We start from the raw sequence: 26926 nt of genomic DNA, 5'->3' as shown, positions 1-26926 counted from the left end.
CAGAATGAGTCCAAAAGCAGGGATTCATGACTCCTATGGGACTGAAATTTGGCAAACTTGTAGCCGCTTCAGTGCTGCCACACCACCGCAGTCAGCCGCAGTCACATAATCATCATTTCTAGCACTCCTTGCCAGCCTACAAGGAAAGTCAATGGGGAAGCTGGCAGGAAGTCAGAAATTGTTTCTGCTCCCACTGCTTCCCCTAAGCCCCTTGGTCATTCCCTTTCTCTATTTAGATAAGGAAATATCTGTGAAATGATGATTCAGTTGGTCATGGGTTATCTAGTAAAGCTTTATTTTTGGCTTAGTATGATGTTCGGTCCGTCCAACAGTGTTTTCCTCATGCTACAGTTAAGCAAACCACAGGTCAGTGCTCCATGTGAACAAGGCTTAAGACAAGAATCTTTTTCATGGCAAAGTTATCCATGCATGCTTATTGGATGAATTAGATAAAATTTCTCCCAAATAGATATCTCCCAAATAGATAAAGTGCCCCATAGTGGAAGAAGGCAGAGGAGTAACTGGGTGAGAAGGGGATGAGATAAACTTTTTTATAGCAATAATAATAGCACTTAGACTTATATACCACTTCACCGCCCTCTCTAAGTGGTCAACAGTGTCAGCATATTGCCCCCAATAATCTGGGTCCTCATTTTACCAACATCAGAAGGATATAGAAGGCTGAGTCAATCTTGCCGGTGAGAATTGAACTTCTGGCAGTCAGCAGAATTAATCTGCAATACTGCATTCTAACTACTGCACCACCATGGCTCTTATCAGGCAGAAAGGGGAAAAAGTGGTTTGGAGGACGAATAAACATAGTGCCTGTATCTTAAAGAAGCCACAGTACAGTAGCTGCATGGTCCCAGGAAAATACAAATTTGATTTAATGTGGAGATGGTGATTTGGTATGGCAAGTCCGTTGCACCCTGTCAGCATGTCCTTGACTCAGATGTATTTTTCTGACTACTATGTGAGCTCAGAACAAGTGCCCTTTCTTTTTCGTATCCAAATAACTCTATACTCCTAGTACACCTATTTGCAAGATGACCATTTAAAGGACATGCATGCATCTTTCTTGGTCAGCATGTAACTAGGTGTTACACCACACAACATTCTATCTATGAAAACTAGCCAAAGTCCTCTTCTCCATTGAAATAATTTCTAAATCAAATTCTCTTTCATCAGATTAAATGAAAACTGGCAGAAAACAGCAAAGTAGTTTTTCTGCCTAGCAATTTTTTTTTTTAATACTGGGCATGCCACCCAATTTCTTTAATTTAAAAAAAAAAAACCATGAGTGTAGTTTGATTCTGGCAGTTCAGAATCATAAATAATTTAACTGCTTATCAATTCATTTCAAGCTTTGGACACTTTAAAGTGTACTGAAGTAAAAAATCTGTTTTGTGGAGCCCAACCTTCCCCAAAGGATTTTCAGTGAGAACCAGAGCCCCGTGGATACATTATGGAACTCTTAGTCTTTTTTATAGAAGCAATTATTTGAATGGTCTTTCTTCTGTTTTCAAAAAAATATTGCCTATAAAACCACATGCCTATGAAATTGCACTTAAGTCAAGCTCAGTTCAAATACTTTTTCCTTCTTAGTTTTTAAAATTAGATTATTGTTGTTTTACAGTAATGTTTTATTTTTGCTTTTTCAATATCTTCATTTATAATCAGTAAGGAAGATGCAAAGTTTTTAAAAAAATATTTTAAGCAGACAAACTCCAAACTCCAAACACTCGTTTATTTAACAAATACAAACAAACTTTTAAAGGGTTAGGAATATTATTATAAACTGCAAAGGGTGTTTTTGTATTACAACTCACCTTCCAGGAGACGTCAGTGGCACTTTGTCCTACCTACATACATTCATTGCTGCTGTTGTCAGCATCAACCTTTGTGCTGCGTTGGTCAACGTTCCCCAGATAAAGTGCCAATGTTCCATGTAAAGGGTGAATCCTCTTGCTTTCTAATTCTTCCTTTTAACCAGGAGATACTCAAACGTGACCATCCGTTTTCTGTCCTTCCCATGAAGTCCTCCTATGAAGAAGCTGTGTTTGAGCTGCATACGGTGATCTGTCTGTGACTCTGTGTCTGTGACTCTGTGAAAAGGAAACAAACAGCCTCGGGTGTCTTTGCTTTGGTACGGTTCCTTGAGGATTGATTGGCGGGAGAAGCTGGAATTTAAATCCCCCTACCTCCTTTTGCTGGCTTCCCTATCTTTCAACTTCTCGGGCCTGACGCAGCAAGAGCTCCAGCCATCCTCCAGCCGCCTCTGAGGGGAGCCCAGCCTGCCTTGTGATTTTAGCTATTCAGGCCAGCTTGCCTTTGCCGCGGGAGACAGAACACTCTGAGAGGACATTCCGGCAGCCTGTTTTCCTGCAGCTGAGGAGACGACATTCATGGACCTCCGTTTGATTTGGATATGTCACTGTTGTCAGGGCAACTGTTAATGGTGGCGTATCATATTTTCTTCTCTTGGGCTCCGTGCTGAATATTTCAGTAAGCAGCAGAAAGAAGATACTGGGAGGGGAAAGGTGCTGCATCAGGAAGGAAAGAAGCCCAGGGATCTGACTGAACAAGTTTAACGCTCCAAAGAGAGGAAGAGGACGACAAGGAGGGGGAGGTGAAGGCATTCCAACCAATGGACTTTTAATTAAGCCTCTTTTTTTTTTTTGGGTCAACGTACAAGAAATTGTAAGCTCCTATCTGCCAAGTGCACGTTGGTATCTCTCTGCTGTTTGCATTCTGCTGGGCCCTCACAGGATGTGTTACAAATGAATCCACTGCTTTGCAGCTAGCTGGAATTGACAGATTGTAAGGTGGGGGGGGGGGATAGAGAGAAGGACCGGCAATAATGCCAGGTTCAGCAGCTGCTCTCCGGCAAGAGCGGCTGAAGAAGCCAGGCGTGAGGCCAAATACACCTGTTCTGTTTACCATTAATGAGGAGGATGAGCATCAAAAGAGCAACCATTCCAAGAGATCAAAAGGTATGCATTACTTTAGCCAAGCAAGTTTGGGTTATCTATAGACCACATCCAGCATTGCAATGGCCGAGTACTGCACGTTGCTATTCTCGGTGCTTTAATTTTTTGCATTGGGTAACCATATTAAAGGTAGGCCTCTGGCTTCTTAACTGTTGCAAGTTGCTTCTTGTCTTGATATTTATCACATTAATAAGCAATCTTCTAGACATGCAGCTTGTTAAAAGGAACGCTGTTAAACAAGCGATGAAATTTGTTTCTATGCAGGAATAAGCACTTGTTTTATTCTTTTGGCATGTATTAGTAAAATGAAGGCATTGACATGGAGAAATTGGCTTTTGAGAAAACGGAAATTTGGTCCCAGTTATTACATCGATTGTATTCTATGCATTACTGCATGAACAAATATATTCAAATGATTTAAATATTCATAAAGACCCATATACTGACTTTAGCAAAACTGCCCGGTTTTGTGGTTACTTTATGTCTTGACAAAATCTTGTTTCTGTAACAGTCCTGGTCTCAGTTTATCCGAGTTGTTCAAAGCTTAGATTACTAAAACTTTATATTACTTTGCCATCAGTTTTTCACCGTTGATTTGTAAACTGAACACTGGCTGACTTGAGTATTTTTTTTTCCTTTCGCATCCTTGGCTGTGATAAATAACTTACAGATTCTAGAAACATGAGATGGGAATGGGGAACAGCAATCAGTTTTTGGTATTTAGTATTTGTAAAAGAGGCACCATAAACTTCAATAGCTTTGTGGACTTAGTAGGTTGTTTATTTTTCCTCTTCATTCAACCAGACAACTAATAGGAGGGTTTGACTGGTTAATATTTACTGATTTAGATAAATGGTTATAGTTATTTGAAAGTGACAGTTTCTTTCATATCCTGCTCTGAATCACTAACTTCCAGGAACCTAGCTTCTTTAAAACATCCGTGTTAAAATGTTTAACAATTTAAATATTTTAATTTAATTTAATTATTCCAATTTAAATATGGAAAAAGGGGTGAAAATCCCGAAGAAACTAAGTAATGATTATTTGAAACAGTTCCCCTTCCATGTCTCTTGCTGTCTCACCCACTTCTATAATATGCTTAGAAAACAACCAACAGCATTTATATTTTAGTCTGTTTCCTAGCCATGTTAGAATTCTACAATATTGTAAACCTGGTCTGTGCAGGTATTGCGAGAAATGTAGATCCAGTGGGCTACTTAGCAACAAAGTCTTTGCAATCTTGTTTGGATTAGCACTTTCTAATTTCTAGGATACAGATTCTCTCCTGGATAAACTTTGTATTGGAGTGTCCATTAGGCACTCAAAGTTTATTCTGCAAGATGTCCTGGAAAGGATAAATTGGGTGCCAACTGATTGTTGCTAATTATCCCAGACAGTAGGTGAGGGCACAAGAATGTTGCAAGGTAGAACATATCATTCATCTTCTGTGCTGGGAAAAAAAAGAGATTTATCAAGTTTCATTTGAATATCCAGTGTGCTTCACAATCTCATTTTTGTTGCTGCAGTATCTTTGGTGTCTGCATATTTTTACTGTAGTTGCGTAAAAGTGTGTTGGATTATTTTAGGTCAAAACTAAAACTTTTGCACTGAAGTTTCAGATTACTGGGTTTGCCATTCTGTGATTTGTCACTTTTTATACCTATTTTAAATGTCTAGTAATCCATTCAGTTTTCAATCCCTCCCTTAGGATTGATGGTAGTAGTTTTCAACTCCTAAAGTTGATTTTATTATTTCTAAAGTCAGTAAGTAGCACACACACACTATCTTTGTATCCTTGGCAACAATTTGAATAAACTAGTCACAAGTTTGTTTTGGCTAAGAGACTTTTATATGATGAAAGTTGGAGCAAAACATTAAAAATGCTTATTTTTTAATTATTTGTCTGGAAGTTAATAGATGCAGTTTGTATTTTAGAATGCTGTGGCTCCATAATATGTAAGAAATATTCATTTATTTTGAATGCCATTATTTGTGACCACAAATACTGACATTTTGTCCTCCCAACACTGCTCTGAATTAAGAGCTTCTAAGCACTGGAAAAAAGCAGCTTTCTGATGTTGAAAACAGCAAATAAAATGAAGATGACTTCCCCATGGGAGTCTTTTCATTTCTATATTGCTATCTCCATCTGGATGGCCAGAATAATGTTTAACATATCAAATAACATGTCATTAATGTATTTGATTTCCAGACATGTTTTTAATTTTCCCAAGGTTCTTTCTGTAAATCTCAACATGCCAAACATGTGGCAAATAACAATGTACTTAGCATGAAATACAGTTTAGTAACAAACTTATGCTTAGCTTTTGTCATTCTTAAAAATTATTGTTTTGAAATGGATTGTAAAGAAATTGATGCCTAGGTCTGTTAAGCATGAATGAGGCTGGACAAGATCTGTATGAAAATATTAATATTGAATTTATTTTTGTTTTTTCTTTGAGATTTTTTAGCATAAATATCTCTTTATTCTTAGTTTGGTACATGACAGGGATGTCTATCATGACCACAAACACTTTAATATGATGCTTGCATGATAATGAAGATATTTCCAGCCAAACTCTTCATTCTGTAGTTCAAAAAAGATGAGAGATATTTATTTTAATAATAGCTGTATGTTTTTCAGTTTTCATTGTTCTGAAAATGTGAAGGGGAAGATGTGTGATTGTTGCTCATCTTATGAAGCTTGATAGCTGTTTTTACTGCTCATCAGTTTTTGCATAAATGCACTCTGGAGGATTGGATTCAGAGAGTAGGAGAACAATTGTAGCTGTGCTCATTCAATAAAATTTGCTCCCAAATTCACGTGTAAAGAGATGTAAACTAAAGAGCTTTACTCATGAAAAATAACCCAAGAGAATCTTCTGGATATTGAGAAAGAATATAGGGCATGTTATAAATAGATATAGAACAAGCCATGGAATGATTGTCTCTTCAGATTGAAATGACCAGTTGCTCAGGATTGTGGCAAGTTGGAAGCCCAGTGCATCTGGAGGGCACTAAATGGGAAAGGCCTATTTTAATATTTTTGCAATTGACTATCCTTGTTCAAATTCAGATATGGATGATGATTGCTAGTGCAGACTTTGATGGCATTTTTGGAAGAGTGCCCAACTCTGCTGGCACCTTTTTTTAACCTCTGAAGGGTTTAGATATCTCTTTTCACAATCAGTTCTTATTCTGCCCTGATACACCCATTCAGACAGCATTAACTCAATTACTCATAAAGCTCTTACTGTACCTTTCTATTCTTTAAAACTTCTCCTTCCTTTCACAAGAAGGCAAAACTTGTCTTTCCAGTATGGTGTTAGTGAATTGAAAGCTGCCAAAGCTTTACCTAGCAGAAAAAACAGGGCTGTTCCTAATGGCCATTTCATGACACACGTAACTCGGGTGCCACAGCTCACAAAAGCAGGCACTGACAAATGGTTGAAGTTTTCACTTTTCCCTCCTAACTGATAATGACTAAATGACTGTACCTAATTATTATGAAGGATTTTCTTTGCTCTGAACCTCTCTGGCAAAGCTTTTGAATACCTTTTTGCTTAGCAGGTACCTTGGCCTTTATGGCTGCTGGAAGCCAAAGGAATGCTTGGACAGACGTCTTTTCGTAGAAGTAGTTTTAGAATTTTGCAAAGGACAATTTAGGATTAATTAGACTGGTAAGAGAGAAAGTGGTGTCATTGCGTCTTAAAAGAAAAGCAATAGCATGTAAAATGCATGCAATGTGGATATTTACATGGGTAACTACAATTAAATCACTGCATGCACACTTTGAATCATAATTCTAAAAGGAACTTTTTTAAATGGTGAAGACGGATACTACATCTTAAGGAAGTTAAAAATGGTTTGACAGTTCCGTCTCGACCTTTTAAACAGATGTACAGGTAATCCTCAACTTACAACAGTTCATTTAGCAACCGTTCAAAGCTACAATGACATTGAAAAAATTCACACTTATGACCTTTCCAGCATCCCTATGGTCACATGGTCAAAATTCAGATGCTTGGCAGCTGGTTCATATTTATGACGGTTGCAGTGTCCTGGGGTCATGTGATTAGCTTTTGAGACCTTCTGCCAAGCAAAGTCAATGGGGAATCCAGATTCACTTAGCAACCATGTACTAACTTAACAAATGCAATGATTCACTTAACAACGGTGGCAAGAAAAAGTAAAAAAAACGGGGCACACTCACTCAACAAATGTTTCACTTCGCAACATAACTTTTGGGCTCAATAGTGGTCTTAACTTGAGGATATATATATTTCTTTTTTCGTAAGTCTATATGTGCATTACTGTTCTAGCCAGGGTTTTTCCTACGTAAATCAAGATTTTTATGCAGCCCTATTTCACTGAACTAGGGCTGCATAAAAATCTTGGTTTACATAGGAAGAACCTGGCTAAAGAGAAATACACACACACGCACGCACACGCACACACACACACACACATCCTACACACCACCCATACTGTTTTTGTAGTTGGAGTAAAATATATGTGGATTTATAAATGGTAAAAGAAAGGATGAATATAAAACATAGACGATAGGTATGCATGTGCTGTTTGAAGAAAAAGAAAACAACCAAGACAGCTTGCCTAGGGGTAAGGTAGGGCAGGATTAGTGCTGATGCACATCCTTGGCATAAGCAACAACCTGCTGATCAGACAAACATTTCCAGGGAATTGAACCATTTTCTGGTAACTCAAAGGTAGTCAAATATTATTTCCTGCACTGAGATAATTGTGCAGATCACCTGATTGCCATAACTCTTTCAAGAATGAGCTAATGTATTAATTGCTGGATTGTCTTCCAACTCCAGAAGTCTATGATAGAGCAAAAAATTCAGCTTGTGACGGCAGCATATGAGGTTTGTCAATCTTGGTTTAAAATATAGCAGCACACAAAAACAGATGGGATTGTTTCTTTTAACACTACAAATCAAGTTCTGTTGAATATGATGGAACTTTTCCTTGTGTGTGATTGTATAAAATTCATCTCTAAAACGCATCTTTAGGCAAGGCTGAGCACCTCAGTTTTTAAAAAATAAACACCATGAAGAAAATTGTCGATAAGCAGAAATATTTTAGAATTGCATTATGCTAATATGAAGCAACAGGAGAAATGCAAAGCAAATTTGAGTAATTGAGAAATGGCATTAAGGCAAATAAGGCTGTTACAAAATAAGGATCACAATTAGGACTGGTATATTCAGTCCAGGATAGAATTAGTTATGCAATTCTGGCTCATGAAGGGATTGAATCTTTGGTTCAGCCTTCATTCTTGCAGTTGATCCATATCCATATTACTCAAGTTCCCTTTTGTTTGGAAACAAAGATTTGCAAGAGTCCTGGTACTGTATTTATTTCCATCTTGCAGCAGTCATAATTCAGGAGCCCACATACATGCAAATTGGTGGCTGACAGCACCTGAAAATAAAACAAAACAGAAAAGACCTCATGCTGAATGAGGATGCAGAACCATCTGCGTTGTTTTCCATGCTTCATCCATTAAGATCATGTGGATTGGGAGCTATTAGCAAAACTTCGGAAAAACATTACTCCGTTTTGGAGTACAAATCTGCCATTAAAACATAAAAACAGGGAATTATGTGTATTTGCAACATTATCAGGGTTCCAAGTAACACATCCTCCAAAAGCAGAATTCTGAGATAGGTAGATTCCTCAAAGAACATGTTTATTGGATACATAATATCGGCACAGCTAGTGAAAACCAACTCTGAAAATTCCCGCGGTTTTCCCCCTAATTAAAAGAGCAAATATTTCCCTCCCCAGATGTCACCAGTTACTGTACATTGTCCAATGAAAGCAGCTGGGAGGCTGCTTGGTCACTCCTCTCCTCCCTCTCTTGCCACCTGTTGGGATGACCTTGGTTCCCATAAGAAAACTTTTTGTTTTGACTGGTAGCCGGTCTATCTATTTCCCCCCTCCCTTCCCCTGTTCAAAAGTCGTGGCAACTATGAGGCAGGAAAAGATGACTTCAGCCAGGTTTGCTTCAGAGTTGACACATTGCTTCCTTTTGTGTTGGCAGAAGGAATTGTATATTGGACCAAATTCAGTGTGAATAGCAGATGAACTTTGCACAACAGATCCTGAGCCGTGCAAAAAAGGAGGGTGCAACAGGAGCGAGTCAGCATTTATTTCATTATCTCTCTCATTGCTGTTACTTTGCTTTAGCACAGAATGATAGACCTTGAATTGGGCTATTTGTTTCCAAATTTCTTTTTGATTTAAGACATCTCAAGGACAAGCTAACTGTATCGAAAGACTATGCTGACAGCATAGTTTAATTCAAAACTTATCTCAATGACAGCTCCAGTGACTTGAGGCAGAATCTGACTTAGTAACAGTGCTTTATCAAGTAGCTAAACCGCAGCAAGAAAAAGGTACACATTTGCGGTTCGCACCTGGAAGTAAACAAAGTTAGATAGCTAACTGATGGGTGCTGCACTGCAAGAATTGGAGTGATTTTTCAAGGCTTTTCAAAATACTAGTTCACATCGTCCTGTTTTTCAAAATGTAAACAGGCTAATTAATATTCAGGGTGGGTAGGAGTGAGATCCTACGCTATGAACTAAAGAAGATACCTATCTGTGCAGCAGTGACTGCAACATTCAGGAATATTGTTGCTATCTGTAGATGTATTTTCATACATCTACTACACAAGTGTGACCGAGGGTAATAAAATTTAGCCTTGGGAAGCTGTCAGAAACTGTGTTTAGAGCAAAAATGAAGCTTAGGTCAGAAAGAAGAAATCTTTTAAATACAAAGCAATACTCCAAGTCAGGGCTCTCAGGTCATCTACAAAAACCAGTCCGTTTTACAAATAAAACAAATCAGCAATGCAAGTCATACCACATAGAAAAGTGAGTCCTAATAAAGATGAGGAACTTTAATATTCTTGGTATTTGGGACAGAGAGAGCCAGTGTAATATAGTGGTTGAGACACCAGGTTAGAACTGGGAGCATGAAGCTTAGTTGAGTGACCTTGGGTCATTCAAGCCATGAGCGCTGGTGGCGCAGTGGTTAAAGTGCAGTATGGCAGGCAAACTGCTCACAGCTTGGCGTTCGATCCTGATGGGGCTCAAAGTTGACTTAGCCTTCCATCCTTCCAAGGTTGGTAAAATGAGGATCCAGATTGTTAGGGGCAATATTCAAATAACCCTGACTCAAAGCTTCACACCCCCTTAAAGGTTGAGTAAGAATGGCTTCACAAATTTTAAAACTTTTCTAACCAGCAGCTAGGCAACAAAAACTCCAATGCAAATGTGAATGTTATTTACTTATTTCTTGTTTGTCTTTCTCTGTTTTATCTTTTAAAGAACCTTTTAAGAATTTCTCTCCGCGGAGGCAATTAAGTGATGTCCTTTCCCATTCTGTGCCATATTGTTCATTGAATAAGAAAAAGGGACTTCACCTGCTGTTTGTTTTGTTCCACAAATGAGCAGCAATTTTCCTAATTGACTCTAGAGCCAAATGTCATCTGTTTCATGCAGTGTGGGAATGGTTAGTATTGATATCCTCCCTAGCTGCTTTGTCTGGATTAGGAATGGGGGGGGGGAGAGGAGGAATATATGTCCATAATATATACAATATGTGACAAATGGAAGGTGATATGAGTGTTTGTACAGCATTCTTGATTAGACAGCTAAGACGGCTGACCGGGTAAATTGCTGGGGTCTCATCTAGGATGAAGGAACTGTACAAAAATCTTATCCTGAATATGGCTTTTATGTTTTTATGTCTCATTTTTACACCGCTTAGAAGCACTCTGTGAGGGAGATGGGTGGCTTCTAAATGAGATACATAAGCAAAGCCCTTACTTCAGGGTTGAAATCCAGCAGGTTCTGACAGGTTCTGGAGAACCAGTAGCCGAAATTTTGAGCAGTTCGGAGAACCGGTAGCAGAAATTTTGAGTAGTTCGGAGAACCGGCAAATACCACCTCTGGCTGGCCCCAGAATGGGGAGGGAATAGGGATTTTGCAATATCTTTCCCCTATCATGTCCACCAAGCCACGCCCACAGAACCAGTAGTAAAAAAATTTGGATTTCACCACTGCCTTCCCTCTTTACAGAAAGCTCTGAGTTCTATGATCGGGATCACGGATTTTATGCTCCCTTTTTGCTACTCCAATGCTTAAGGCTTCTTGGGGGAAAGTCATGTTAGTTAGACTGTTGTATGTCCAATATAGGTTCATAGTGCAAAGATAAGGTCAGTAGTGGGTTCCACTTACTTTCGCTACCGGTTCGGAACTGTGAGCGCACATGTGCGCTCGCTTCGCTCACCCATGGCACTTCTGCGCATGCACAGAACCTTCTGCACATGCGCAGAACGTCCGTGATGACGTCTGGATAGGTGGGCGGAGCCTCCCGCCGCCGCCACTACCGGTTCGCCCAAACTGGGGCGAACCGGTAAAAACCCACCACTGGATAAGGTGTATGCTAAGTTGAATGACACCAGTATTGCTCCCACTTATGAGAAAATATACTTGAAGTACTGTTAGAAGTGAGAATTCCAATCCTTAGCAATCAACATCAATTTTTTATGCATCTAAAAACATGTCTTATCCAAAATGTGAGCCACCAGATTCTGTACTTTTTTTCAATGTGGCTTAGTCGCTTGGAAACATTTAAACGAATTTTCCTGCTTTAACTGAAAACAGATAAAATCCAGCAACTAGAATGCATTTGGATGCAAGAAAAACCTTTCATATGGTTTCCTGGCTGTTTTTAAAGCAGGTCATGATTTATTAGGGGCTTCCTAACAGTTTTATATTTTGAATTGATAGGATTTCTTCAACTCCTGACTCATAGGTAATGCATTCTCCTTGATTCAGTTTATGTCAAGGCAATACCAAGAATGCCTTCTTTCTTCTTTTTGTTTTAAATCAGCTTTAGAATCACTTGCCTGCATAATTAGAAAGTCTGGAATTGTCCTGCTGGTCCTGGAGCTGGACTGGATGACCTCCAAGTTTCCTTCCAACTCTGTTATTCTATGTTCTAATAGATGAGGAACAAATAACAAATCGCTTTTTTATATGCTGATATTTGATTTCTTTATCATAGACTGGAAAAAAATCTACTGTAATACTATCTCATTACTTCATCACTTTGGGATCCTGTTTGCTTATATTATAAAGTGAACTAGACCTGATATAATGGACCATAGTAACAATCTAGAAAAGAGTCAGGGCTTCGATTTTAGGTTATGTTTTTGACTTCTTTATCTTGACTTCTTTATCTAGAATTTAATTTATCCCTTCTTTATCCCAAAGAAAGAGCTAGAGAGACAGTCTAGAAATCCTTTGGGATAAAGATAAATATGATCGAAGTATACAAATGTATTGGGCATTGAAGAAATTTCTTTAGCAGGATGTTCTGAGATTTTTGATTGCCGGTTGAGAATTTTGGGTTGCAGATATAATGTAGAATCATTTTACTCATGAAAGCTTATACGATGGGATAGTATTGATTTAAAAATAGCTTCTATATCAGTTATTGCTGTGTATCTTGTTTCTCTCTAACTTTTCCTTTAAGATGTCATACAAGATTCTTTTGTGTTCTTGCCATAAACAATGATATACATTCTTTGTATAGTTGAAGTAATGAGAAAAAGAAGGCATAATTGAGATTATCTGTTCATCTTACTATAGCGGTGTTGAAAAAAATCAGCAGGATATGGAAATTTTTTTGCTCAAAACACTAAATACAGCTTTATATAAATTTATATAATCTCACATCTTTTTAGAGTTAGCTTAAAATATACAGTACTGAAGCTTGTTTGAAAAGAAACATTCTTCATTGCCTGCATTTATTCTTAGAAGGATTTTGACAAGGAATTCACAATATCATAGACACAATTCACAGGCTACTTACCAAGGAGCAAACTCCACACTCATTAACATGATGATTTTAACGCCTTGTTGAAATAACTTTGTACTATTTTCCCATAGTACATACAGCCTCATGTACCCAGCGAAATGTCTGCAAGCAAGCAACCAAACTCAGAAAGCACCAAGGACTCCGTACGGTTCACCCATGAACTATATATGTTCTCTTCTATTGGAATTCATAATCATATGGCCAATTCTCAGATTCTCTTTGAGCCTTAATAGTATCTGAAATAGAAAAGTTTAAAAACACCTGAAAGGGAGGGTGAATATACTTGTCAGATCTGAAGGCCTAATACAAAAGCTATTCTATAATACTGTTGGAAGTACTTTCCAAGCAATATTGCCTACATATCACAAGTCTGATAAAATGTGTTGGTATATATTTGGTCTGCATGTGGAGGAATTCACAAAGGCCTGGCAGATGTTCCTGTTGTTGTATCAGTCTGGTTTTAGAATTGGAACTAAGGAAATTGTTCACTGAGTTTTGTTGTATGGTTGAAATTTCAAATAACTGCAGAATTGTAAAAATTATTATTTATATATAGTTAAAACCTAATATGACACATGTAGGAAATAGAAAGTCCATACTCATCACAATATGCAAAAGAAGATAACCCATAGCTGCCCTCTGAGTTCACATTGCTACTGTAGCTACAATGTTATGTACCAGATGTAGTCATTGACATTTTTCAACGGCAACTCTACATATTACAGTAATATAATTAAGAGGTTCCCAGTCTGAGTTCAGGCTATCTGGGCGTAGAAATAGCTGAAGCTATCTATGTATAGGTGGCCCTGGTTATTAAGGTTACATCACCTGCATGTAATCTGGCATCTATGAACCCTCCAAAATCCCATACTTGGCCCTATTTAGGAAGCCAACCCACCCCAATCAGTTCCTGATATGAGAGCTGCCCAGCAAGAGGTTTTCCACCTTCACTGGGATTCAGGTTCAACTACTGGATCTCATGCAGTCTAATGAAGTCTAAAAGTCTTATCAGTTCCATCACCTTTCCTGGTTCATATGAAAAGGAGTTCTGGCTGTAGAATTTTGCTTCTGAGAATAACATATTTAAAATTTTTGAAGCAAGGTTCAATCTTGACATTCCTATGGGAAATCTCCCACTAAATTTGGTGAAGCTTTCCTCTTGATTAATGGGGATAGGTTGCTTCAGATGTAGAGTCTGAGTAAATGTGAGGAATTCCTAGTGAATGTTAAGAGTGAGAATAGAAATATGAATGAGCTGGACAATTGGGATGCCATTTATTTATTTTCTTCTCCTCTTCCTGTCTAGCATCAACAAGAATGGATTATGCAAAATAATCAGCATAATCAAATGTAGAATAATATGTGCTTGATACAGCAGGTATTCCCTGCCTTATTGTTATGTACGTATGATATATATCATCATGTACAATCACTTGCCAAAAATATTTACTTGAAATCTACTTTTCTATTTTTTAAAAAAAAAACTCCTCCAAGTAGCTGCAAAATAAAAGCTTGATTAAAAATAAAGCATTAACTTTCCACCAAGAACAATAATGCATATCAAAAATGAGGTAACTCATTACTACCTTAAATCAATTATTTCTTAAAAGTTCAACAGCGCTTGTCACTCTTTCTGATGTTCCTGATCCCATCAGTTAGTTGTAGTGCTTGTTCATTCTTTTATCAATACTTTATTGGGTTCCTTGAATTTTTTTTTTGTATGCGTAATATTTTACATCTATAATTCTGTCATCTGCTAATAAATTTATTTATTTATTATTTATTTATTGTTATAATAATTGATGAACAAATTCTGATATTTTTGGCAAGCTTTAAAAAATCCCATGAACAGAAACAATTTCATGCTTTCTGTGCTTTTTACCCCAGTTAAAATCATCTATGGTAAAAAACAAAAAACAAAGAAAACCCTTGCCTATTAACAGGGCTGAGCATTTTTGCTTTCAGCACTCCCTTTGACTTTAATTTATCTATTTTTAAGGCAGTCAATCTACAGTTAGTTTTGTAGATGAATAACTGTTCTTGGCTACCTGCCTTCTTATTTTGATATAAGTTGGAAATTTAAACTCTGTTCATATGAGCTCAACATGCAAAGAACAATATGTTTTATGTTTCCAGATGGTTTGGAAATGCTATACTGAGCAAAGAAATGCACACTCATTGAAAACTAATTGACCTTTCTATTTTAAAGAAGGCTGGCCTTAATCTTGTTTTACATGTGGAGCTTTGAGGAGTATCCTACACTGTAAATTAGGCTTTTTTTCATATAGCTGAAAACTATAGCTTAGACAAAAACTGCACAGTGCAATATTAATAGTATTATTCATACAATTACAATTATTTTGTTTCTAATCAGCAACACATTAGCCTGACAGCTCTTTAGAAAATAAACAATAATTGTACTGCACTTTAAACCTTAGGTAGAATGATTTGTTTAACTAACACATTGTACTTGGCAGAACAAGTATTAATTTGATACTGGGATCAAATAGCACCCCCTGAACTTAATAGTGAATGTAACCATATTTTAAAAAGAATACTATATAATTGTAGTATTTTAACGCCCTGTGGTTTGGGGAGTGGTTATCCAGGGCATTAAGAAGAAAACAGGTTTGGGAAGTCTCATGTGTAGGTTAATTCATGCTGGGGTGAGGTTTGAAGTCTAAATGCAAAATTGACATGATTGAACAAATATTTCCAACTGAAATCTGTGGTTTGGAAGCGAAAAATATGGTATGCTCAGCATGATGGTAATTATTTATTAGTTTTGTATAGTGCCAATGGCTGGCAGATATTTTGGGAACAGCAAAGTCCTCAGTTAAATGTGTCAATGTGTGGGCAAAACCAAGTTGTATTTTTGTGGCAAATGAATGACTAGTATTGCTATGCTACTGAATTATCCTGCTGTATTTAAATCAATTATATGTATTGCTTTTTTTTTTCCCTCTCTCTCCATCTCTGAAATAAAATTGCAGGACAGAATTTTGAAGCTTTAACAGAAACAAACCCTCTTGAGTATTTCTTTAAGGACAATTTGTGATCATTCACTTAGAAGTGTATTTTGAGAGAATCAAATTTGTGTTTTGTTTGGAAATGTAGCTTAAAAATGGGAATGGACAACTGACTACATGCCCTCCCCCCTGTTTTATTAAGAGTTGCTACAGTGAGGATCACTTGTGTGGGCTGTTCCCAGAACAGAACCTTAGAAAGTATTTCTCAAAATTAGTCAAAAATCTTCAGCCAGTGTTAAATCTTGATTCAAATGATTACTGGTTAGTGGAAGTTTTCACATATTAGGGGAAAGATGTAAAATCTCAGCACCAACTGATCCTGTATAGAATAAGGGACGAGGCTTGCATCCTAAGGCTCTCTTAGTTTCTAGCTTCTACCTCTTCTTTTGAGGGCAGCAACTTGGTAGTTCCTGCTGCCAGCACCTAACTTTAGGGGATGTTTTACCTGGCATCCACCCTCTAAACCAGAGGTCTTCATACTTGGCAGCTTTAAGACTTATGGACTTCAACTCCCAGAAGTCCACAAGTCTTAAAGCTGCCAAATGTGAAGTCCTCTGCTCTAAACCTTTCTGTGTGTGTATGTGTGTGAGTGAGAGGACAATCGCATCCTGTGTTGCCTTTCTGGTGACTAAATGGTAAGGTGTTTGTTTTTTTTTAAAGTAAGTCCCATCCAGTCATTTCCTGACCTTATAGTGTAAAAGCGTATGACCAGAGCAGGGGTGTCAAACTTGTGTCCTGTGGGCCGGATGCATCACGCACTGGCCACACCCACCCCTGTTTTAGCGAAGGGGGGAGGGGAGAATTGGAATACATAACATGACGACATGAGTTTGACACCCCTGGACTAGAGGTTTCAACCCTTCCAAACAAACTTACAAGTGATAAATCAGAGGGTTTTTTTAAAAAAAAGAAAAGAAAAGAAAGGAAGGCAAAAGAAATAATTGTTTTTAATTTGATATATTAAAATGACAACTTTCCTTATTGGTAAAGGAAATAAATACAGAGCTGTATTGAAAGAATAGCAGCTTTGAAGAGAAAATTGGAAGAGAAATAAGTGTTCCAAATAGAGTACCGTATTTTCCGGCGTATAAGACGACTGGGTGTATAAGACGACCCCCGAATTTTCCTGTTAAAATATAGGGTTTGGGCTATACTCGCCATATAAGACTACCCCTCTTCCAACGCACACCAAATAAAAATTAAAAAACATCAACTGGCTCACCCACAATGTAAAAGCAGCTGTGCTAGACCCAAAATGGCCCCTGCAACAAGCAGGAACCTCACACAGCCACAAAAAGCCCCAAAAAAACAACTTTCACACTTCACACACACAAAATTCCACATACAGCTTTGTGAGATTTTGTGTGTTTGTGTAGTTAGAGTGAAACACTACAAAAACACACTAAATCTCAGAAAGCTGCACAAATATTATTTTATTTTATTTTTATTTTTATATGAAAGCTAAATTTAAAACTTCCTAAACTTTAAATGGCTAGGTCTAAAAAAGAACAACTAAAAAAAACCCCAATTAACTATTTTTTTTAAAGATCTCAAAGGGGAAAAAATTTGTCCAATAGATGGCAACTTTAAGACTTGTAGACTTCAACTCCCAGAATTCCTCAGCCAGCTTTGTTTTGCTGGCTGAGGAATTCTGGGAGTTGAAGTCCACAACTCCTGCCTGCTTGATTGCAGGCAGGGAGTGGCTTGCTGATGGAATGGATTCAGGCAAGCGAAGCAAGGCAAGCGTTGCAACTAGCAGCTAAGGTAAGCAAGCTGGAGAGGAAAACTTTTTTCCTTTTACATAGCTCTGGCGATCCCAGCTGAGTTGCCTGATTAGCAGATTGTCAGAGCTTGGATCGCCAGAGCCATGTGAAAGGAAAAAAGTTTTTTCCTTTTACATGGCTCTGGCGATCCCAGCTGAGTTGCCTAATTAGCAGGCAACTCAACTGGGATCGTCAGAGCTTGGATCGCCAGAGCCATTTAAGGCTTGTCAGAGCCTTTCGGGCTGGTCTGCCTGGTTACAGGAGAACAACACCCGGCGTATAAGACGACCCCCGACTTTTGAAAAGATTTTCATGTGTTAAAAAGTCGTCTTATACGCCGGAAAATACGGTACTCTGCTATATACAGAAAAATGCTCAATGTAAAGAGATGGAAGTATATGGAGTAGATAGAAATATCTACTCCAAATCATAAAACGTTCTAATTCTAAAGAGAAATTATTTGCTCGAGCACAATCTGAGAGATTCATGAAAGGCTGAAACACACACAAATAATGTCCAGCTTCAGTGCAACAGAAACGAAAAATAAAACTTGGCATCCTTCCTGTCTGCAATGTTTTTACTTATTTCTTCAGAAATAGTTTTTTGTTTTAAAAGGAAAAACAAACTTATCTTTGCTCTTAGGAATCCCACACTTGAGAGATGGAAAGGTGAGCTTCACTTTTAGTCTAAATTGGCCCAGCAATTTCTGCCTTGATTTTTTTGGGGGGGAAAACTTTTCCGTCCCCAAACAGAAGGGCTAAGACATCTCTGTGAAGAGAGGAAGAGAAAGATCTGGTGTTTATCTACCGTGTGAAGCCTGCCATTACTGGATAAACTAGGGCTGCCAAGTCTAGAGAACAGAAATCCAGACAACTACTAGTTGGGAGGAAAGAAATACAGAGGACTGTATGTGTTTTTTTTTTTTTTTTTTTTTTTGCTGCCATCTAATTGATAGTTGTCTGGGTGTTTGTAGCACAGGAGAAGAGGGAAATTGTAATCTTTCTCCTGGTAATATAAATATTTGCCTCTAAAAGTCTCTTTTCTAAGGAGTTGCATTGAACAGAAATGCAGCAACATTTTATTCATTGCATGTGTTTTTTACTAGACAGAATAAGTACTGTTCAGGTAGCCCTCAATTTACGATCAACAGCTGGCTTCAAAATTTTCCTTGCTAAGCAAGGCAGTTGTTAAGTGAGATAAACCCAATGTTATGATCTTTTGTTAATATGGTTGTTAAGTGAATCACTGCAGTTGATCATTAAGTGAATCCAACTTCCCCCATTCAATTTGCTTGTTGGAAGCCAGCTGGAAAGGTTGCAAATGGCGATCACATGATCCTGGGATGCTGTAACCATTGCAAATATATTCCTGTTGCCAAGCACCTGAATTTTGATCACATGACTGTGGGAATGTGGGGATCGCCCTAAGGACTGGTTGTAAGTCACTTTTTTTCAGTGCTGTTGCAACTTTGAACAGTCACTGAACAAATGGTAGTAAGTTGAGGACTATCCATATGCCTTTCTTTTTCTTCTATTTGACCTCATATTTAATGAGTCCCCTGTTGACTAAATATGACTATTACCTAACAACCAAGAGGACTCTCTTATATGTTTGGAATGGGGATAGAGAAAACACAATGATTATCATGAAAAATAAAAATCATACATGTTGGATTTCATTTAGGAAATGAGTCAGGAGTAAAGTTAGCTAAGCTTAGAAGGACTTCAGGACCACTCCTCACACTTACGGCCGTTGCAGTGGTCTCCATGGTCATGTGACCAAAAATTTGGCTCTTGGCCACAAGCCTATTTACAATGGTTGCAGAATCCCGTGATCACCTTATGCAGCCTTCCCAGCTGGTTTCCAACCAGCAAAGTCAATGGGGAGAATCCAGATTTGCTTAACAACCATGTGTGATTCACTTAACAACTGGGGTAACTCACTTAAGTATGGTAAAAAGGTTGTAAAATTGGGCAAGACTCACTTAACAACCACCTTACTTAGCAATGGAAGTTTTTGTCCCAATTGTGTTATAAGTTGAGGACTACTTATTTCTGCCCAAGGAGGATGAAGCCTGTTGCTAGACTATTTTTCCATGTACATTCTTAATGTTTAAGTATTTTGAGACCCCCATTAGATAAGAAACTGAAGAGAAGATCTTCCAGTATTTTTTCTTCCACCATCTGCCAGTGAGTGCACCATAAATTGGATTTAGGGCATTGAGGGACATAATTTATTTCTCCCTGCATTATTTTCATATTCTGAATGCCTCTGCAGAAGCTGTGATGTGCTGTTTTGAGGAAACCTCATTTCCCTAGCAGCACAAATCATACCCTTACCTGATTTAGATCAGGATTCAGTAAAAAAGGAATAGAGGACAAAGTTAATCCACAATTTTAATTGGCTCCTCCTACATGTCTAACTTGCAAAAATGGTGGAGAGGAACATTCCCAAAACTGATTACAATTCTGCTACTCAAAAGTAGCAAAGATTATTTCATATTTCATTCTTTTTACTTGGGGCCATTGTTAGACATGCAGTGCCAAAATATCTGAAAGGCACAAGATTGGAAAGACCATAATATTGTATCTGCTATATTTATGTGCCTTTAGTGTGTTTATTAACGGTTTTTAATCCACCAATAATTAGAGTTCTGGAGGCAGATTGCAAATTCTTTAGAGGAATAAAACCCATCAAATATTAATATGGCATTAAATAGCACAGAAGTAAGATAAATGAGATAGAACATCATATCTATGTTCATATGAGGAGTGAGAGAGAGGGAAAGAATACCACTGTAATCCCATGAAAACTGCTGCTTCCTTCTAGTAAGGTTGTCTCCTTCAGAAGAAGGGTTAACATTGGTAGCAATGAAAACATCCCTCCCAATGCAAATAGCCAGGCAGAGGTTAAGAAAATAATTTTAATTTGGTTGGAAAAGATTAAACCTCCTACCCATCCCTTCATGCTCCTATTTCTGTCATCCTTATATTCTGCAGTTGCTGTTTGTATTTGCAAAACAACAGTCACGCTGCTTAAAGGGATACCGCAATCATATTTGGGGAGCTTTAGAGACCTAACTTATTTAGAGTTAGAAGGGAGCTCAGCCCTTGCACAAATATATTTTGTCTTTCCCCATAGTGTCCGTTCCCCCAGCGCAAGTTGATTTATCTGGAGACCAGATCTAGAAAATAGATTGAAACATACATTGCCCTGTAATTTCAGAGTAAAGCAATGCAGTAGTAGGGTAGACAAACTGCCATTAATAACCAGTTGCTGCAGCTTGCTTTCAGATAAGCTGCTCAGAGCACTGACGTAGATCTCTGGGAAAGAAAGGCTCTGTAGATTTCCCCCCTTCACAACCCCCACAAATAATCTCATGTATGTGACAGACAAACTCCATTTTGATCTGATACCAAACACGGAGCTAAGAAAAGAGGTCAGCTCAGACTAGGGAACTATGTTTCATTGATACACTCCTGATTTTATTGAAATAGTGTAGCCAACACAACCGTCTTTCCTTTTGTGGATTGTTTTACACCAGCCAGGTCTCATTTTTGCATGAATTCAAGTAATGCCAAAATCTTATAGCTCGGATATGGGTCAAGCCATGGAGCTTCATCAGATGCTTGGAAAAGCACCTGTGACTGAAATACCTGCCATAATAGAGAAACTAGGTAAGACAGTACTTTCTCTTTTTTCAATCCCAAGAGAAAAGGCTCTTAAGTTTATATAATCAATAAAACAATTGTCGTTCTAGCTGATCTTAGAATGGTGCTTATGAAAAGCAAGACAGTGCAATTGTTTGCAGGAATGTTGTCATTTTTGTGCTGATTCAGAACAAATATTCTTATATACATTGCACCTTCTTTTGCTCTGGGAGATAGATGGAAAAAGAGAATCCTAGAATATACCTGGATAATGAATATATATATATAAATGATTCTTTCTCTGCTATAGCCCAGATTTGTTTTCTAGCTCTGAAGCTTTTCTCCAGGATATGTAACAATGAGTTATCGATCCTGAAAAGGATAATTGAAAATTACATCTGAATTACAAACACATTTTCAAAGCAGTGGATGCAAAAGCAGTGGAGCCAGAGAATGGCTCTCTTTCTGTAAAAACACAGCCTGCTCTCCGAGATCAGTACTCATTGGTGCATTTAATGTGGTTTGGCATAAGGTTTCAAGCAGAAATGCTTTCCAATCCGATTTCTCATTCTGCAGTATTTATATCCGTGATGGCGAACCTATGGCACGGGTGCCACAGGTGGCACGCGGAGCCATATTGGTGGGCACGTGAATGTTGCCCTAGCTCAGCTCCAGCACGCATGCGTGCACCAACCAACTGATTTTCAGGCCTTCCGGTCCCACCGGAAGTCAGGAAACTGGCTGTTTATGGCCTCCAGAAGGCCTCCGTGGGGGAAGGGGAAGGCTGTTTTTGCCCTCCCCAGGCTCCTAGAAAGCCTCTGGAGCCTGGGGGGGGAAACGGGCCTACCGGGCCCACCGGGCCATTGCATGCCAAAAGCAGGGGGAAGTGTGGGGGGGTCATGTGCGCATGTGCGGGAAGACGGGGCACATTGAATTATGGATGTGGGCACCCGCACCCGTGACCCCCCCGCTCCCCCCGCTTTTGGCACGTGACGGCAAAAAGGTTAGCCATCACTGATTTATATAAATAAAGGACAGTCCCTCGCAATGTACAATCACGGGGCTAATCCTGGTTATTTTGCAAAGTTTACAGTCTAGATACTCAAACATTAATACAGGATATCCTGTGTACCTTTAACAAATATTCACTTATTTGATTTGGTTGATTTGATTTTACCTTCATTTAAAAAAAAAAGAATAGCACCTATCCTATTATTAATAAATTACTGTTATAAATTCAAATGTATTGGTTCTAGGGTACACTTGAAAAAATGGTGTAAAACCAAAGTAACAGGCTGCATTTTGCCACTGCTTCTGCCAAGGCTAGAATTTCCTCTGCACTTCTGCTAATGGAAGGGAAGAGTGGCAATTTGATCATGCTCTTCCTCATGCTGCAGGACTTCCTCCTCTTTCATTAACTCTTTATTTTCTGGAAGTCATGTCTGAAATGGTATAAGGTTTCCTGCTTGAGCAGGGGGTTGGACTAGAAGACCTCCAAGTTCCCTTCCAACTATTTTATTTTATTATTCTGTCATTAACTCCAGGGCTTTTTAATTCCTAGAAGACTTCAGGGGAAAGAGCAATGGGGCTGCTCCCTCATTCTGCCTATAGATGTTCTTGCTGAATCTGAAGGTCTTCCATGGAATAAAGGGAAACAAATGGTAGATAGAAATGGAAGTACCTCTTTCTTAAAACAATTGCCAAATATCCACATAAGCCATTAATGTGAGTTAATATTGTTATATATATTAGATACTTTTCAAGTGGAAGAAAAAATACACAAAGCAAAGGGCTTCTAGAAAATAATAACCAAGTATTATTTTCTTCATAAGTTCTCTATCTCTTCATTGTTTATGACTGATCTACATACTCAGTGGTAGGATTAAATTTTTTTACTACCGGTTCTGTGGGCTTGGCTTGGTGGGCGTGGCATGGCTTGGTGGGCGTGGCATGGCGTGGTGGACATGGCAGGGGAAGGATACTGTAAAATCTCCATTCCCTGCCCATTCCAGGGGAAGGTTACTGAAAAATCCCCATTTCCTCCCGATCAGCTGGGACTCGGGAGGCAGAGAATAAATGGGGGCGGGGCCAGTCAGAGGTGGTATTTACCGGTTCTTCAAACTACTCAAAATTTCCGCTACTGGTTCTCCAGAACTGATCAGAACCTGCTGAATACCACCTCTGTACATTCTACATACTAACTAATTATATACTAACAATTTGTAATGTGCAGGTAGGTATAGTTTAGTCCAGGGACTCCCAAACTCTTCAGCTTCATGAAGTTTCAGATTGTTCATTGACCCACCGAACATTTATTATATGAAAATAATTTAATACATATAATTTTAATTAATAGTACTAACAAGTAATAACAACAATAATGAAAAATCCCATCAGCCTTTGGGGTTCGATATTGATCACTTTGCATAGTAAGTGAGTAAACATTTCATTAGAATAAACTGTAGGTCAAGACTTCAATGTCATTTTTGTTTTAACATTATCCATGCTACACTACCTGAATGTGAAAAGTCATTATATTTAATTCTCATATAATTTCCAACTTCTTTTTCAAAGTAAAGCGTCAATATTGAAAGCAACATATCATAACGGAAATAATACGAATAATAGCAAGCTAGAAGCATAGACCCAGAGCTTTGAAAAAGAAATTATCAAGGCACCCTAGGAAAACATACAGCTGATAAGTGGGAGTAAAAAGCCCTCTAGTTACCTCAGATCACACCAATGCTATGCTTTGAAAATCATGGCTGAAATGATAACTTAGGCCAGGAAAATGGCAAGAGCTCCATTTATTGTCTGAGACACAGAGACCTAAATTCAAAAACAGGTATGAAACAGGTTCAAAGTGGACTCCGGTTTTTCTACATCGGTCTCGCTTTCCATTCCTGCCCACTTAAGACTCTTTGCTTTCTTGAGGATTTATTTCTGGCAAAAGTGAACAGTGCACCAGATACCAAAAACTGCTGCAGAAATTGCCAGGGAACCTTAGTTATTATGGTGTATGCAAACAGTCTAAATAAATAATCCAAGTTAGTGGGTTAGGGGAAATTGAAACTGCTTGCGTTGCTTAGTAGGTTGTTTATTCCCATGGAACAGGGATATTTGCAGAGCCTGGCTATTTTCTACAGAAACAGTGGCTGCAATCCAGTAGAAGCTCCTGACACCTAAATTTCACTGCAATGAAAGAAATAGAAATGTAAAGTAAGGGCTTAGTTTCTAATCCTAAATAAATTTACTCAGAAGTTTAACTTGATGAAACTTTTTACTTATTAAATTTGCTTTCATTTCAGTGGATGATAAAAGTGATTCTACACAGTTTATTTCTTTTTGTCTCAGTCAAGTATGTAAATAATTGCAAGCTTTACTTAAAGTTCATTTTGGCCAGCTTTTGTTCATTATTTATAAGACAAATTGTTAATAGTTTTGTAGATTCTTGTAAAATCCTGTTGTTCCCAAACTGCCGCAGCAGACTTATAAGAAGAGCGTGAAATATTTTACCATTTATTAAAATGAAATTGTTAATGAATTTGCTTTGATGTCCTGAACCTCACAGTGCATGGTTTGAGAACTTCTAGGGATATATAAACCAAGAAAGTTTGAGAGCCTCTGACCTAATCCGTTTTATATTATTTGTTTTCATCATTTTAAATGTAAGATTGTTGCTGCTATTATTTTTTTGCAGGTTTTCCTTGAAGCAAGGAACTGTTTGTCCATTTGATAAGAAGGTACTATCAAAATGTTTTAAAATAAAATACCATCACAGAGCTTTAAAACAAAATGAACACTTTAAAGAGAAACAGTGATGCTCTTTACCAGTATTTCATTAAATGAAGTGTTTATCCCTGATACTGTGGCTCTTAAATGTATCGATTAAAAATCTAACAGAAGGAGGTAGAATCTAGCAATAGCACTTAGGCTTATATACCTCTTCACAGTGCTTTTCCAGCCCTCTCTAAGCAATTTACAGAATCAGCATATTGCCCCCAACAATTCATTTTACTGACCTCGGAAGGATGGAAGGCTGAGTCAACCTTGAACCTGGTGAGATTCGAACTGCCAAATTGTAGGCAGCCAACAGTCAGCAGAAGTAGCCTGCAGTACTGCATTCTAACCACTGCACCATTGCAGCTCCTACCCATCCAGTTTGATTGTGAGAGGACCTGTTGAGAGTTCCCTTATTTTCTGATTGGGTGTATGGACAAAGTTAGAGGTCTTCTCAGTGGTATTTCCACTTTATGGAATTTTCTCCCTACAGAAGGATATATGGCTTCCATGCTCCTGGTTTTTTAAATTTAAAATAGTGGCACCTCAGTACTTAGTTAATTGGTTCCATGAGGTGCAGTGAGTAGCAGATTGACAAGTGTGATTAGCAACACAACCAGAGAACAGGTCTAACTCCCCTTTATTGCTCCAACTGTGCTCCCAAACGTTCCCACATTCACTACAAGTCCTGAAGCAAAGCTCTCACACGCACCTTCAGAAGCCTCTGGCTGTGAGTAGTCCAGTAAGCCAGGTTAACCAAACATTAACCAGGGCCAGCAGTCCAATAAGCCATCATACTATTAGCATCAGGCCTGGAAGCTAAACAGTAACCAGAGCAAGAAGTTCAGTGAAGCAGCCAAACTGGGCAAGCCCCACAAGACAGAATACAGCAATCTCCAGGCTTTGGCAAGTGCACACGAGGCTCTACAGTGCTTATTTCTGACAAATGCCCCTCCCACCAGCACCTCCTTACATCTCAGTCCACAGGTGTGCCTTGTGAAAGGGGGCGGAGCACTCTCCTCCCTCATAGCCGGCTCAATCTGTGTTGATCTCGTTGTCTCTCTTCCCTCCTTGTTCTCGGATCAGGAGGGGGTAGTCCTTGCTCTTCTCTCCCTGTCTGCAGGCCTTACTAATTCAGAAAAGCCTTGCCTGGACTGACTCTGCCTTTCTCCAGTTTCCTCCAAGGCTAATGGAGCCAGCCTCTCAATCTCTGTCAGTTCTTGTTCCAGTTCATCTTCCCTCGCAGTTTCAGACTCCGACGATGGGGGCATGACAATAAGTACCAAACAAATTTTTCCCATAAGGAAAATGTAGTGAGTCACAAAGCAATTGAGACTAACAAATTCTAGTTTGTGCGTCAAGTACCAAACAAATGATGAGTACCGGGACAAAATGTTTGTTGAGTACCAAATTCAATGAGTTTCGAAGCAGTCGAGTACCAAAGTACTACTGTAGTTTAAAACTTATTTATTCAATTTCTCCCATCACACGCAAGTGACTCTGGTAATGAACAATTTCATGTGTAAAATGATTAAAACAATTACAGTGTATTGCAAATTAAATATATATGGCCTCTAAGAAAAAAACCATCATAGATATCAGTATAGCCAGGAAACAGGGTCCTTCACACCCTTGGGGCTCCAGACCCGGACATAAAGCCAAGGCTTCAAGGCCTTATGTCATCCTCTACTCTGATGGGAGAATGTTCCAGAAGACAGAGGCTATGACAGAAAAGGCACACCTCCTATTAACTGCCAGCTGCCACTCCTTGGCTGACGGAATCTGTAGCATGCCCA

General features: G+C 38.5%; 1 protein-coding gene and 1 long non-coding RNA gene across 22 annotated transcripts in view; one reads left to right on the top strand and one right to left on the bottom strand.

Moving 5' to 3' along the window:
- LOC117666297 (uncharacterized) overlaps positions 1 to 1963 on the bottom strand; it is a 64766-nt gene extending 62803 nt beyond the window's left edge. Inside the window, exon 1 of the long non-coding RNA XR_009622716.2 lies at positions 1830 to 1963. This is a non-coding gene — a long non-coding RNA (uncharacterized LOC117666297). The remainder of the gene's footprint in view (positions 1 to 1829) is intronic.
- MAP7 (microtubule associated protein 7) overlaps positions 1 to 26926 on the top strand; it is a 103561-nt gene that overhangs the window by 14582 nt on the left and 62053 nt on the right. For 9 of the 21 annotated variants that reach the window (XM_034418879.3, XM_034418887.3, XM_034418885.3 and 6 more), the window contains exon 1: positions 2029 to 2993. The exons of 8 other annotated variants lie outside the window; for them this stretch is intronic. In XM_034418879.3, coding sequence (XP_034274770.2) covers positions 2861 to 2993 — 133 coding nt within the window. In that variant the 5' untranslated portion in view covers positions 2029 to 2860. Of the gene's footprint in view, positions 1 to 2028; positions 2994 to 21237; positions 21378 to 26926 lie in introns of those variants that run through there. 4 more of the 21 variants (XM_087882822.1, XM_087882819.1, XM_087882818.1 and 1 more) reach the window with 3 other exon arrangements.

This window comes from Pantherophis guttatus, chromosome 1, assembly GCF_059756535.1.
Source record: "Pantherophis guttatus breed Tessera chromosome 1, ASM5975653v1, whole genome shotgun sequence".
In the NCBI taxonomy this organism is placed as follows: domain Eukaryota; kingdom Metazoa; phylum Chordata; class Lepidosauria; order Squamata; family Colubridae; genus Pantherophis; species Pantherophis guttatus.
The sequence above is the reverse complement of the archived record's forward strand: the minus strand, read 5'-3'. Positions and strand labels throughout refer to the sequence as shown.